The 15414-nt window shown below is 43.0% G+C and overlaps 1 protein-coding gene across 2 annotated transcripts in view; it reads left to right on the forward strand.

Moving 5' to 3' along the window:
* The window catches only part of ADGRA1 (adhesion G protein-coupled receptor A1), a 475126-nt gene that overhangs the window by 390621 nt on the left and 69091 nt on the right, over nucleotides 1–15414 (forward strand). For both annotated transcript variants that reach the window (XM_056849586.1, XM_056849587.1), the window contains one exon: nucleotides 1335–1458. In XM_056849586.1, coding sequence (XP_056705564.1) covers nucleotides 1335–1458 — 124 coding nt within the window. The remainder of the gene's footprint in view (nucleotides 1–1334; nucleotides 1459–15414) is intronic.

The following is a 15414-nucleotide window of genomic DNA, read 5'->3' on the forward strand; positions in this document are numbered from 1 at the left end:
GGGTTGCCAGGTCCCTCTTCTCAACCGGCGGGAGATTTTGGGGGCGGGGCCTAAAGAGGGCGGGGTTTGGGGAGGGGAGGGACTTCAACGCCATAGAGTTCAATTGCCAAAGCAGCCATTTTCTCCAGGTGATCTGATCGCTATCGGCTGGAGATCAGTTGAATTAGCAGGAGATCTCCTGCTACCACCTGGCAGTTGGCAACCGCAGGGCAGCTGCTTGTACAGCCCATCAATACACATTCAGCCAACAAAAGTTAAAACCTGGCCCCCCTGGGTCTATTTTGAATGGCGGAAATGGCGTGAGAAGCAGTGAAGAGTTTCTTCTCCCCATAGTCTGTAATTGCGATCAGAACCAGGACCCTATGCACTTGAGACTGAGTTCCCATGCAGAACCGTCTGACTTCCTATGGTGGTCACCTGCCAAATGTAATGTGTCGTTCAGCCCTAATAGATTTGAGGATAACCCTTAATTTACATTACTCCTTGTTTCGCTATGAGAATGCTAGTGCCAGCTCTGAAGCTAGTAAGCCGTGCAGGCCTAGTTCAGTGGAGATTGCCTGACTTGAACTCCTTGGAGGAAAAGCGAGGGATAGAAAGACAACAAATAAATTAATATTTACCTCGTTGTTAATTGAGCTTAATGTAAAAACTGCGTTTGTTGTTCTGGAGGTAGTATATCTTTCTGAGGGCTTGTTTGCATAACAGCCTCTTAAAAGTTGCTTCCGGCTCTGTTTTGTTTACACATTCAAATGGCTAATTGAATGCTAAAGCAAAAGAGAGAGAGAATGAGAGAAAGAGACAGCCCCTGATTAAACACATGGTTTGTCTTGCCTCTGAGTCATCTCAGGATAGGAGATCATGCCATACCTGGTTTATGACTAGGGATTCAAAGAGCAGTGCCAGTAACGCAGTGATTTGAGACAAGGTGCCTGAGGTACTAGACTAGGGTTGTCAACCTCCAGGTTCCCCCGGAGAAAATGTTCGTTTTGGCAATTGGACTCTATGGCATTGAAGTCCCACCCCTCCCCAAACCCTGGCCTCCTCAGGCTCTGCCCCAAAAACCTCCCACCGGTGGCAAAGAAGGACCTGGCAACCCTATGCAAGGCTGAGGCCAAACAGCCCTGCTATTCTGGAACGTTCTGTTCATGAGAACAAGGTTGATTGATCTAGGATAGCAGTTCTGGCTCTGCCTCAAACATGTTTGATTGTCTAAAGGATTGCCCAGCCCCTGAAGTTTGAATCCATGGCGGTGAATTTTAAAAAGTATTGTTGGAAGTTCTGTGACAGTTGTCAAAATAGCTATATGACTTTGCCTTTATGTTGACTTTGCACAGCACCATTCGAATCAGCAGAAAAGGCTGGCACATGCTCATCAACTTCTGTTTCCATTCTGCTCTCACTTTTGCTGTTTTCGCTGGTGGAATAAATCGTGTAAAATATCCAATTGTCTGTCAAGGGGTGAGTGTATGCTTTACAATTAACTTTTGTCTTATAATGGGGAGAGCTTTGCATTGTACTGAAGACATTAGTGCTTTTTACTCCAGTAGATGATGAATGGATAGATATATTCTAAGGTTGCCAGTCCCCAGGAGGGGATCCCCCAGCTCCAGCTGTTGAGCCTATGGTGTGACTTTACTTCCAGGGGAAACCCAGAAAGGATGTCATACCTCTCCAGGAATTGCCAGGAACTCTATTGTAAAACTATGGAGTTTCTGCCAATTTCTAGAGAGGACTGATGTACCTCCGGGGTTTCTCTGGAAGCAACATTGACATCAGTCCTCTATAGGAATCACTAAAAACTCTGAGCTTACCATAAAGTTTCTTGGTAATTCCTAGAGAGGTGAGATGTCACTCTCTTGGGGTTTCTGCAGAAATGGCATTGCCCCATCACTGACACCCCCCACCAGTCTCCACTGGTTAACAGGCTAGCTTTGGCAACCCTAATATATTCTCAATACTGTTTGGAAACACAAAGGTTGCCCTGATCCTAAAGGATGAGAATGCAGAGAGGCAGTGTGATTTGTTTCACTAGGCCTAGGAAATTTTGGAACAGCTCAATCCTAACCATATTTACGTAGAAGTCCCTCTGATCTCACTGGGGCTTATTTGGAAATATGTATGTTTAGGATTGCACTCCAAGTCTATTAACATCATTCCTTCTTATGTAGTACAGCCAGCACTGTAAAGCTATTTTCCTTTTCTCTTTCCGTTTAGAAGAATGTTGTTTATTATTTGTAATTCTCCTTCCGATCTGGTATTGAGAGTGTTCTTGTTAAGTACTTCTAAGCCTTTTAAATTATATCATCAGCACTTAACATGTCATTACTAAATACACTTTTGGGCATCTTGTTTTAAAAATAGGCATGTTTCTTGAATGAAATAATAAAAAGGGGGAAAGGCTGGAGCTTTGCTGTTTAGTTTCAGAGAGAATTTACAATGAGATTACATTTTAGATCAGCGTTTCTTTAAAGCAAGTTTCATGACTGCCTATTCCTTCCCTAGGCTAGAATAATACTGAACATGCAATGCTCGGTAAACCTTAGAAAAGCATTTTATGGAATGTCAGTGCTTTTTTTTCCCCCACACTGCAATTGGGGTGGGGACTAAGGTTGAGGCTTGGCAGATGTAAGATTCAAACCAGTGATTTCCCTGATCCAGTGCTACCTTCAGATGTCACAGTGAACCCTGGCTTGGTTTAACTTCACTTTGGTATGATGTCTGACTGCAGACTGCTGAACACACAGTGGTTTGGTGATAGATGGTTTGGTGACTGATTTCATAGGCCTTGAGAGATCCTTCAGAAATGTGTTGGAGAGTATGGCAGGCCTGTGAAAAATCTTGGGTCAGTCGTGTCAGGATTCTAAGAGACTTGGATTCTCAGAGGTAGGGTTGCCAACTTCCAGGTAATAGCTGGAGATCTCCTGCTATTGCAACTGATCTCCAGCCAATAGAGATCAGTTCACCTGGAGAAAATGGACGTTTTGACAACTGGACTCTATGGCATTGAAGTCCCTCTCCTCCCCAAACCCTGCCCTCCTCAGGCTCCACCCCAAAAACCTCCCGCCAGTGGCGAAGAGGGACCGGGCAACCCTACTCAGAGGGAAGACAGGGGTATCCAAATTGGAACATTTTGAGAACTGGTATCTGTATGGCATTACATATGAGGTTGGCCTCATCAGCTGCTGGGGGGGAGGTAGGGTTGCCAGGTCCCTCTTCAAAACTGGCGGGAGATTTTGGAAGCGGAGCCTGAAGAGAGCGGGGTTTGGGGAGGGGAGGGATTCAATGCCATAGAGTTCAATTGTCAAAGCTGCCATTTTTCTCCAGGTGATCTGATCTCTATCGGCTGGAGATCAGTTGAATTAGCAGGAGATCTCCTGCTACTACCTGGCAATTGGCAACCCTAGGCGGAGGGTCTGTAAGTGACCCATTTCTCAATGATGCTATGTCTACACTAATTGATTTATGATGTAGCCTTTGACTATTTGTCTTTGATACTAGTCATAATGTTTTCTGCATGTCTCAGAATGTCCTTCGAATTTCTCTATAAATAATTACATTTTTACACAACAGATTCAGGATTGACACCTCTAATTTTTTAATATGTATCCTTTTGTTAAAACTCTTCAGATTTAGCTTATTGATTGTGAGTGTGCAGGTGAGCTCTCATTTGTTTCCCTTTAATTTGAGAACGCTATATGTCTGTATGGTCTGACCATAACACTGCACAAAGTTCTGTCTTCCTCCTCTTGTTAATTTGGAAAACGAGTAGTGTTTTGTTTTTCGCTTTTGAAAAGAAGTGGTAATATCCCCTGTAATAAATCTTCACTGACAATAGTAATCTGCTTCTTCTTTTTAAAAAAAATTAATTTGGAAATTGTTCTCTTGACTTTGGACAAAATCAGCTGTTTTAAATTACTTTTTTTTGGTCAAGCATATATTTTAATTGCTTTGCAACAGTTCTCTTTGGATGACTTAGGAAGTGATATTTTATCAGCACACTGCTCAGATTTTCTCATAGGATGTCATAAATATGCAGGACAATGCACAGGCTTGCTTATGTATATCTATAGGTTGATTCAGGTGGACCAATAAGCCATAGTGCTATATGATGTTAAGAAACTCACATCACCCCTCTTTCCCTTCTGCCCCCACCTCCTCATGCATGCTCTAACCCAGTTAACAACTTCTGATTCAATGTACCCCATGGTTTGCCATTATATTCAAACTTATCTTTGCACTTCCCCTCCAAAACCAGGACTGTAAGCCATAGTTTGAAGCTGGTTTACAATCCTGTTCTGGAGAAGAGGGTTGCTTTCTGATGGAAGTTTTCCTTTGCATACCCCCCTCCCCCGGAAATGAAACTGCATTGTCTCTTTTTGGAGCTTCTCCACATATTGTTGTCTGCCTTCCAAGTTTTCTCCGGCTCCACTACACAATTACCCCAAATATGTTTTGGCACAGTCTTTTCTGAAAGATTGTTCCCAAAGTGTGTTTGGGAAGAGAGTGGACAGGAAGGTACAGATTTCTCTACCTCCTCGCCTATGCCTTACATTATTTCTCCTCATACTTGCCATCCTCTCCCCCTGCTTTTTTCTGGGTAGGGAATACTATGGGGATTAGCCCCTTTGAAATCTTTGTTGTAGGTATGAGTGCCTGTGCATTCACAGCAGCAGTGAGAGCAGAACAGGGAATTGTGCCCCTATGGATGGAATCGAACAGTAAACCATAATTTGCTGCTTCAGATGTAATGGGGAACTAGGGTTTACTTTAAAGTAGAAATAACTAACTCAAACATAGTCACAAAAGGAAGAGGGAGAGGAAGAGAGGGAGCAAGTGAACCAAGGTTCATTCACATAGTTTCAAACCATGGTTTAATGTTCTGTCTGAGCCAATTTTCGGCTCAAATCTTCTCCCTTGTGTTCCAGTGGCAAATACATTTCTGCCTGTAATTCCTCTCCCCAATTGGGATGAGAATCCCAGGGATTGTACCCCTCCCCTAGGGATCTTCCCCAAACTTCAGGCCGATAGGAGAAAACGTCTCTGTTCTATAGGCAATGAAATGAAAAATACAGTCCCAGCTCTAGCTTTGACCCAGCCAAGTCTGATGAAGTTCTCAAGGATTGTAGCTCTCATATAAAGCAAACTTCATTAGAATTTTCAGACAGAAGGAAACCTGGATTTACAGTCTGTTAACATTTTCTTATGGAGAGTGGACACATGGGAATTTGGGGATGCGTTTTTCCTCATTTTCTTTGCTGGGTTCAAGAGATGGACAGGGAATAGAGGTTTACTTTTAAGCAGAAAACCTGAATACACACATGAATCCTGTACTAGATTGAATCATTTCATCTTGTTCTTAATATAAGGTACTTTTAAGTATCCACCAAGGAATGGCCAGCCTTGCTTGGTGAAATCAAATGCTTCAAACAGTAAACCTCAGTGAGATATGGAACAAGTTGTGGGCCTTATCTCCTCCTCCCCCCTCTATGTTCAGTTTTGTACAAAAAAGAAAAGAAAAAAGGAATACACATGGGCAGGTGGTCCTTCCCTCCAGGCAGGGCTGGATTAACCATTAAGCAAAATAAGCATGTGCTTAGGGTATAAAGAAGAAGAAGAAGAGTTGGTTTTTATATGCCGACTTTCTCTACCACTTAAGGGAGACTCAAACCGGCTTACAATCATCTTCCCTTCCCCTCCCCACAACAGACACCCTGTGAGGTAGGTGGGGCTGAGAGAGTGTGACTAACTAGCCCAAGGTCACCCAGCTGGCTTCGTGTGTAGGAGCGGGGAAACAAATCCAGTTCACCAGATTAGCCTCCGCCGCTCATGTGGAGGAGTGGGGAATCAAACCCAGTTCTCTAGATCAGACTCCACCACTCCAAACCACCGCTCTTTACCACTACACCATGCTGGCTCTCAAGGGAAGGGGGGCACCACAGAAATTTTCCATTGCCGAATTTACCATGGACCATATGGTGCAAAAATGCAAATGGTGCAGCTGAACCAGAGGCCACAAAAAGGGGGGCCCCCACAATGAATGAAAAAAATTACATGCATACAATGATTTTAAAAAACTGAACATCACAATTTTTACTCTTATCCTTTAAAAAAACACTAGGCTCAACATATATATATTTGAAAAGTATTCAATAATTTAATGTTAATTGTTGTTTTTTACATATATATGGGGGCACCAAAATCGTTTACGTGCTTAGGGCCTCTAAAGGTCTTAATCCGGCTTTGCCTCCAGGGCTGCTTTTAGATGAGGAGATCTTTAGTCAGGGTCTCTCTCATATACAGAGATCTGATCATTCATTACAGAGCTCCTAACTCTTGCTCAGTGCTGAAGATCAGGAGGGGCTATATGCTTTGAAATGAAGGAAAACAACCATGCAAAGGAAACCCTAGCCAAAAAAACAAACAAACCAGGAGGCTGAAGCAAGCTGAGCTATCACCAGCGGTCCTATGGTTGGGCAGGATGGTGGAGAGATGCAATTACAGAAAGGAAGCTCCAATGAGAAAGCACACTTGGTCAACACCTGACATATGGTCTAGAGATGGTTCAATCTCCATCGAGTAGGACTGGGGGACTGTGAGACAGTAAACAATCTAGTCTAGATACTGATAGGGCTGCTGTATCTTTAAAACCTGCATAGAATAAAAATTCCTCCAGTTATAAGCTGACAACCTAAACTAGCATGGAAGATCAAGAAGCTATTGAGGGGAAAGACTGATGTTCGTGTATTGATTGATACGAACTAACCAGTCAGTTCTTTGGCAACAAGCCTCTTAATACTTGTGTGTGTGTGTGTGAATTTCTATAGATAAAGCCAGTACTCTCCTCCATTCCCATTGTTGTTCTCACTGGATTTTTAACAGAACTTTTGTAGAAAATGACCTGTCTGGAGCTTATTAGGTTTAGGTAAGGCTGAATTGTTTTTCAGCACTCTCTGGAGAAGAAAAGGAGACAGACTTGCTGGAAAACTCATTTTCTGTTGTTTTGCAAGATGTGCCTTAGGTGAGGTAATATTGCCTAACCGCTTTTTTAAAAAGAGGTGTAGAATGGAAAGCTGACCGTGGCATCTAAGGAAACTTTTCGAACATCTACTCACCCAGTCTTTTTCCCTTCTGACTATTCTTTGAGGAAACCACAGGAATTGCCTTTCTTTACTTCCTTGTTTGGAACAATAGGGAAAGAGTATCCATCCACGAAAGGGAGCTGATCTGATTTGCCATTCCTTGCTATCAATCAGTGATCCCAATGTAGAACCTGTGAGCACCATAGAACCCACCTATGACTTTCATGGTGCCCCTTTACTTCTCCCCACAGCAAAGAGTCAATCCTGACTTTCCTCTACCACATCGGAACAGGAAAACAAGGTTCATAGTGGGATGATGCTTGACTTGTGACTTCTAAGCGGTTTGTGATTGGCCCCAGGGCCCGGTGACAGCCATTTTCTGATGAGCCCTGACCTTCCATGGCAGATAGTTTGAGTTTGCCCTCATTCTCTGTTCCCACAATTCTAAAAGTGCACACAGGCTCAACAATATTGGGGACCTCTTTTCTAGATTTAGGCCTATGTACTGGCCAGCCCTCATTCCTTGTCACTGCTGTCATGGAACCAAACTCCAAACCATAATGAGAAGAAAGGCTACCTATGATTACATTGAATAGTATGTGGACTTGAGTTTCTGGTCACATCATAAGCAGCGCTTGTCCCATTTTTTTTACAGAATGGGTGTGTGAGTAGGCAGAGGTCAGACCTCTTGACCCCAGCAGATCTGGGAAGGGGGGACTACATTGTTTTTGCTCTTTTTATTAGTTTCTGGCTACTGAATCCTGTGAACAAAGAAAGAAGATGCAAGCTACAGATTGCAAAAAACATCTCTCTAAGGGTCATTTAAATCCAATGGAACATTTCGTGGATTTCAGAGAGATCTTATTGTAAGTAGGTCTCATCTTGGGTGCACCTCGCCATGCTTTCTTTAGCAGTACAATTGGTGCCATTGTTCTAGCCTAAAACCTCAGGTTTAGGCTGAAGTAACTCTGCATAGATTGTACTGTGAGGGTCTTCTTTGGCCCCCAAGGAGTAGTCTCAAGATTGTGCTATTCAACTAGGGTTGACAGGTCACTCTTCCCCACCGGTGAGAGGCTTTAGGGGCAAAGTGTCTCACTTTTGTCGTCCCAAGAAAAAAGGAAAGGTACACTCCTTCAAACTTTGAATGAATATTGCACGGAACAATTAAAAGGCTTGAGAAAATCTATACGAAATGGAACTTTACCGGATTTCCATTGCTACTCTACTCTTGGTTGCCGGTGCTGTATGAAGTGACTGTTAAGTACACCACAGATTACGAACTGAATTTAGCCGAGCGCTGCCGGCATATGCTCACAATTTGTATATGTATTTGTCTTGGAACTTTGTTCTAATGATATATCTGTTGTGTTAGAAGTGGCTTTGTTTCCAATGTTCTAATACATTATTCTAACTGCAAATTTTGTATTGTGACTTTCCTGATTTGGATATTTCTGTTTAAGTGCCATATTTTGAATTCCATACTCCTGTAAGCACGTATTAGCTGTTTTTTGAATACTATTACCTGGAGGTTGGCAACCCTATATTCAACCCACATAGGCCTATGGTGACCACTATTCAACAGATCATTGTCTTTAGTCCTGCCTCATGTTGACATGTGTCTTTTCATTGTGTGGTTTTCTTAACCTGAGCTGGAAACTGACCGTCTACTAGTTATAAGCTTAAACTGCTTATATGGCAGCTGACTGTCTTTGTAAGGTAGCATTTTAAATTATCACAGGCTTATTTAATAATGGGGAAAATGCAAAGTCTGAGATTGACATAACCTTGGATTGCATTGTGTATTGCATTTAGTTGTATTATTCTGAGATATTATCTATTAATGTGGAGTGTTAATTTTGGGTGCAACTAATCAGCATCTTCATCTATAGTTTGCAAGTAGGGACAGTTGGTTAGTTCATTAGAGCAGCTTCATTTAGGTAATTACATGGATACAAATGGCTATTTATTGCAATCAGTGTCTGGTTGGTTACCTTGCAGATTATAAGGTAACAGTATTAACACGGTAATGAAAAATTGATTTTCCTGAATGAGTTATTAATACAGTTCCCACGGGCGATTTATACGCTATTTTTTCCCTATGAAATGAATTGTCTGCAGTAGTTTTGAATTTTCGGGGTATCAGATACAAGGAGAATGTTTCTGCAGAATGATCAGATTCTACTCCTAAGCGAGCTTATATGAGCCCTTAGTAGCCTCTTTTTTGGTCTGCCTATGCTGACTTTCAGCTGCTCTACCACAGGTTATGCTAATTTTGTGGGTGCAAACAGTCTCCAGGTACTAGCTGGAGATCTCCTGCTGTTACAACTGATCTCCAGGTGGCAGAGATCAGTTCCCCTGGAGAAAATGGCCACTTTGGCAACTGGACTCTATGGCATTGAAGTCCCTCTCCAAACCCCGCCCTCCTCAGGCTCCGTCTCAAAAATATCCAGGTATTTCCCAACCCGGAGCTGTCAACCCTATGTGTAGGTCATATGGAACTTGCACAATTTTGATTATAGACTAGTTATAGCTGAAGAAACCCCTCAGTTGTGGAGAGGCAGGGTGGTGGTGGAGACAAATTGACTAAAGGAAAGAAGTGCGACTTAAAGTTCCCAAGGGAGCCTTACATGCCAGCATGTTATGTAGGTTTACACAAGTTTTTATTCAGTAATCAATAACAAAACTAGTCATTACCATAGCAACTGCCACATCACATACTCCTTAAGCTGTCTCTAAAGGAAGTGAACAGATTTTAAAGGCATACACAAACACTTCTCATAATGCATGCTGGAATCTGAAGCTGTTACATTCTCTTTTTCACTTTCCAAGGATGTTGACTGAACTTCACTTTCCCAATTCTCCATTGGATGATGGCATGGGTCATGTATTCAGAGGATTTTATAACTTAACCATGCTAACCTTACAGTGCAACCCTGAACAGAGTTAAAGACTTCTTAGTCCACTGAGGTCAACAGGCTTAGCAGGTTGTAACTCTGCTTAGGATTGCCTGCTCCAGGTTGGGAAATAACTGGAGATGTTGGGGGCAGAGCCTGAGAAGGGCAGGGAGGGACTTTAATTCAATGGAGTCCAATTGCCAAAGCAGCCATTTTCTCCAGGGGAACTGATTTCTATAGCCTGGAGATCAGTTGTAATAGTGGGAGATCAGCCACCACCTGGAGGTTGGCAACCCTAATTGTTAGTCACTTACATCGACCTATTTGCAGAGACATATGCTGGGAAAGAACTCAAGGCCTGGATTCATGGGGATTAAAGTTTCGATTTACCCATATTGTGTGGATTAGAACTACACAGGGAGACTTCCTACAGAACCCACCAATCACATCGGTGTGAAGGGAGCCATACCCTTTTAACTCAGAAATCAGAATGTTACCAAAGGTGTCCTCAGAAGTGTATAAAGCTTTTGTCCAGTAGGCAACCCATCCAGAAGCACTTGTGTATCAGTTGATATTCCATAAGTTTCCAAGCTTTGGCACTGAAAACAATTGACATATCTAAAATGAGGCCTAGCTGAAATTAAGACCATAGTCTCTATGCATTCATAAACTTAGCTCAGGAATAATTCGAACTTGTGGTTTGAATTATGGTTAGTTTGTGAAACCAGGATTCAGCTCACAATAGGATTGCCCACCTCCAGGTGGAGCCTGAAATTACAACTGACCTTCAGACTACAGTTACACTGGAGGAAACGGCAGCTTTGGAGGATGGACTCAGAGGCAGATCTACTGTGAAACTAATGAAGCTTAAGCTTCAGGGGCCCCCAATCCTGGAGGGCCCCCCGAAGCAACTTTTTTTAAATGAGTGAATTTCTCTACAAAATCGATGGAGTTTTTTAGTGATAGAATCATAAGCCAATCGGTTGAAGTACTTAATATTGACTTTAGAACATGCTCTAATACCCATTTCACATGGCCTCAAAATGTAAGGGCTCACTGAGCTCACCAGAATCTATTCATAGCCTACATTTTGGCAGCTGAATCCTCAAATCCTTCATTGGTGCACGGCTTAATAATTCTATAGCTCAGCCCTTAGGCTAGAGCCAATCAGAACCATAAAAAGGCATCTGAATTCTCAATTCAGGCTGCACTCGTCTTGCTTGTGCATTTTAACACCAAAAGATCAGATTTTCACCTTTTTATCCTAACTTGCCCCCTCTGATGACCCCCTCCCTATTATTATTATTATTAATTATTAGTTAAATTTGTAGGCCACCCTCATTCCTGGTCAAAGCCAGGGTAAGGGTGGGTGTCATGATCCTAGGCCTCAAGTGCAGCCTACAGGCCCTAGGGAGGCCTATATTAAAGTAGTTACCAGGCCTACATCTCCAAGGTACCCTCTGGGCCTTGTGATTGGTGGAAGAGGATTTGGAGGGAAGGCTAGGGCCAACCAGGGGTAAAGGAGTGGTGCCTGGGGAGAAGGAATAAAATGCCTTGCCTAAAAAGGGAGGGAGTTCATTCCTAGGGAGCAGGGCTGGGGAGAGGCTGCTGCAGATGGAGGGATCCCTCATCCAGGAAGGGGTGAGTTAGCCTGAGGCCTAGTGCCAGGAGACGGCTAGGGACAGTAAAGATAGATGTGTTAGGGTTTTTATTTGTTTGCTTGCCTGCCTTTACTGGTTTTGTCATCCTATTGTGGCTTGACTTATCCTTATTATTAGACCTTTTTAATAAACTGTTTGTTTCTCTGCCCTGGGTCCTCATTCCTCATTTGGTCACCTAGAAAGTATACCTGTTGGGAGAAGAAGCAGCCAGGGGCAGGCAGGGTACTCTGGGCTTCTTGAGTTAGGCTCACACCAGAGTGGTGGCAGCTACTGAAGATCCCCATTCCTCTCTCTTACCTGACAGCAGGTAACAACAATCATAATAAAATCATATATATCTAAAATTCATGAGTAATCAATAAAATTCATAAAACCATTCAATGCAGTTAACAAGATGGTACTCATATAATTACAAGGCCATTGGCCCGGCCAAGCAGCCAAATACTCATATCAGAAGCCCCGAGGGAGACAAGAGAGACACCAGTAACGATGACAAACTGTGGTTGCCCTCAATTGTAGGCCTGGTGGAAAAGCTCTGTTTTACAGGCCCTGCAGAACTTCTGAAGGTCCCATAGGGCCATGATGTTACTTGGAAGAACATTCCATCAGGCTGGGACCAGGGCCTTGTTGGATGTTGCCCTATTGTTGCGGGTTGCAAAGGGGCCCTTATAACAGTTCAAGCTTCAGGGCCCCAAAAATGTAGGTCCGCCACTGGATGGACTCAGTGGTATCACATCTTCAGTGAGCTCCATCCTCCCCAGATACTACCCCCAAATCTCCAGGAATTTGCAAAACTGAAGTTGGGAAATCAGTCACTCAAATCTAGGGTTGCCAACCTCCAGGTACTGCAATGAAATAGACACTTCTATGCTCATATACAGAGATTAGGACATCAGCACAGATGCGAATGTATCACAAAGTGCAAAAATTCTTGTTCAGTGCTACAATATATATACACACTGTTGATACAACTATCCTAATTCTAAATATGTACAAGGTGTAGACATAAAAGTCCATCCAAAAGTGACTCAGTCCAATATGAGAGAAATATCCATCTGGTAATATATCTCAGTAATCTTTTTAAGAATAGATGGTCTTGTTATTAGTGATCCTTCATTCTGGTATCACCAAGAAAAATTCTCATAGAAGGGGTACGGCCGTTTCAATATTCTTCTTCAGCCCCACTTCTATACTAGTCTAATTCAAATGTTCTTATACTGGGTCCATTTTTCAGAGTCACCAGCAAATCCAATTTCTTAGTTCTATTCAATTCCCAAGTTAGGATAGTGAGCTGAGTTCCCAAAAGGGATACTGCTAACTGCCCCAAAAACCTCCCGCCGGTGGAGAAGGACCTGGCAACCCTACTCAAATATCTGGTTTCCTTTGACAAACAGTGGCTTAATTTCCTTCTCTCTGTGGCTGGGTAGGGTGTAGGGTTGCCAGCTCCAGGTTGGGAAATACCTGGAGATTTTGGGTGAAGGACTTCAATGCCATAGAGTCCAATGGCCAAAGTGGACCTTTTCTCCAGGGGAACTGATTTCTATCACCCGGACATCAGTCATAATAGCGGGAGATCTTTAGCCACCACCTGGAGGTTAATTAACAATAATTACTTGGGCTGTATTGAAAGTTACTCAAATGTAGACAGCCGCTATGGCAAAAAATAAAACATACAAAATTCCTTTTGAAACAGGACTTATACCGGATGCCTGTCTTGTTTTGCTATAATTTTGATTTATCTTTATAAGCACTGTGGTGTCTTACATTTCAAAGAAAAAATATTTCAGTTCTTCGCAACCCTGTGAAGTAACAGGGTTGAATATATTAGTATTTTCTGGTAGGATTACCAGTTATTTTGTGAAACAATATACTTTACTTTAGACACTGTTTCATTGTGTATGTTTTATTTTTTGCCATAGTGGCTGTCTACATTTGAGTAACAACCTGGAGGTTGGCAACCCCAGGAGGGGGTCACCATAGAACAAGCCAGGATTCAGCCAGGATGTGTAAATTCAAACATTATTTGAAACCATTCATGTGAACTAACCTCAGGCCCCTGGCTTTCTGTACTGATTTGATAGACCCTAACTCACCATAGTTAGTGGAGTTGCATGCATTCATACAATCATATTAACCATAACTAGTTTAATGAAACCATGTTTTTGTGCTATGTCTGAATTGCACCAATGATACCCTGATGGTCTTCATACTATACAAATGCTGGAGCTGAATCATGTTGTTGAGCTGAAAACAGTAGTTACCTCCCAGAGTTGAACCCTGGTTCAGATTAATGACTCAACTACCTAACATCACTCACCCAAGACAAAGTGTTGTTCAAAGAGCATGACAGGGAAGTATTTTTTTTCTTGGAGGAATATTTCAGCCCATGGCACCCCATCCTATCATCATGAAGGAAAAGCTTTACTGCTGAATCCTGCCAATTGTATAAACTGGCCCTGTGACAGTAAACATAAATTAGGCAGAAAGGCTCCCACCTGGAAAATGAAAGGTGCATCCTCATCCTTGGGCATCTGTTTCTGCGCATTAATTCTGGGGTGTGTTGATATGCAGGCTGTGCTCTGCATTTCTGTTTGATCATTTGCTCTTTTAAACTCCTCTGGCCTGTGCCAACACAGCGGTGAGTCACCTCATACGGGCGAGCCATTGACAGTTTTGTTTGTGTTTTTGGCTTGTCAGCCACCCTCGCAGAAAATCCTTAAAAAAAAAAACATCCTTATTCTTTAAAGTCCCTTGGGGAACTGAGAAACTGCATAAAACTTTTTATGCCACCGGGTTGCGTCGGAAAGCTGTAGCACCCGACCCATTATGTAGCAGGTGAAGAACAGACTTGCTTGGTAGGCAGTCTCTTTTGAATCCAAGCAAAATACAGCAAAGTTAACTCATTGAGCACACATCCCTGTGATTGCTGACAGGGCCAAACTACACAATACTATGCAGTGTCCTTGGGCACATCCCTGAGTCCGGTTGACAAATGTGGTCCGGGAGTGTCATGTTTTCCAGGTGTGCATGAGTCCAGTTTTTATCAGGACCATGGCGTCTGGGGAGAATGAGCTTCAGCTTTCCCATCCTCACTGTTTTCCTGATGAAATAGTCCCTGGGAGCCACTTTTTGCCTCATTGGGGAAACTTAGGCCATTTATGCTTGGTAATTAGCAGTGCATTCCAGGCTGAAGTGCCCCGCATATTTATTTTATTTCTTCACGCTGAACCATCATTTGAGACACTGAACCGTCATTCCAGACATCACTGCTAAGCCGGCGCATACTGGCTTCGCATTTCTTAAAAGCCCCTTTAACGTGACCTTTTGTATTTGCTCCGCCCCCGCATTGTAACATTCACTGAAAGAAGCATGCAGAATCCCAGCTGCGGCTATGCTAACGACTATTGCTAATGGCTATGCAAACGAAGGAATGAAGGAGCAGGTGAGTGTGTGTGGGGGGGTGGAATTTGTTTGACTTTCTCCTCTTGCATCGGGACTGTGAATAGTCATTGTAAGGGTCAGATTTAAAAAAATCAGCATTGAGTGAGGAGCAGAATCGACCCTGCATAAATGGCCTTGATGTGTGCTACTGGGCTGAGAGCCAGCGTGGTGTACTGACTAAGAGAGGTGGTGTAGAGCAGTGAACTTTAATCTGGAGAACCGGGTTTGATTCCCCACTCCTCCACATGAAGCCAGCTGGGTGACCTTGGGCTACTCACAGCTCTCTTAGAGCTCTCTCAGCCCCACCTACTTCACAGGATGTCTGTTGTGGGGAGAGGA

Source organism: Euleptes europaea, chromosome 5 (genome assembly GCF_029931775.1).
Source record: "Euleptes europaea isolate rEulEur1 chromosome 5, rEulEur1.hap1, whole genome shotgun sequence".
NCBI lineage: Eukaryota > Metazoa > Chordata > Lepidosauria > Squamata > Sphaerodactylidae > Euleptes > Euleptes europaea.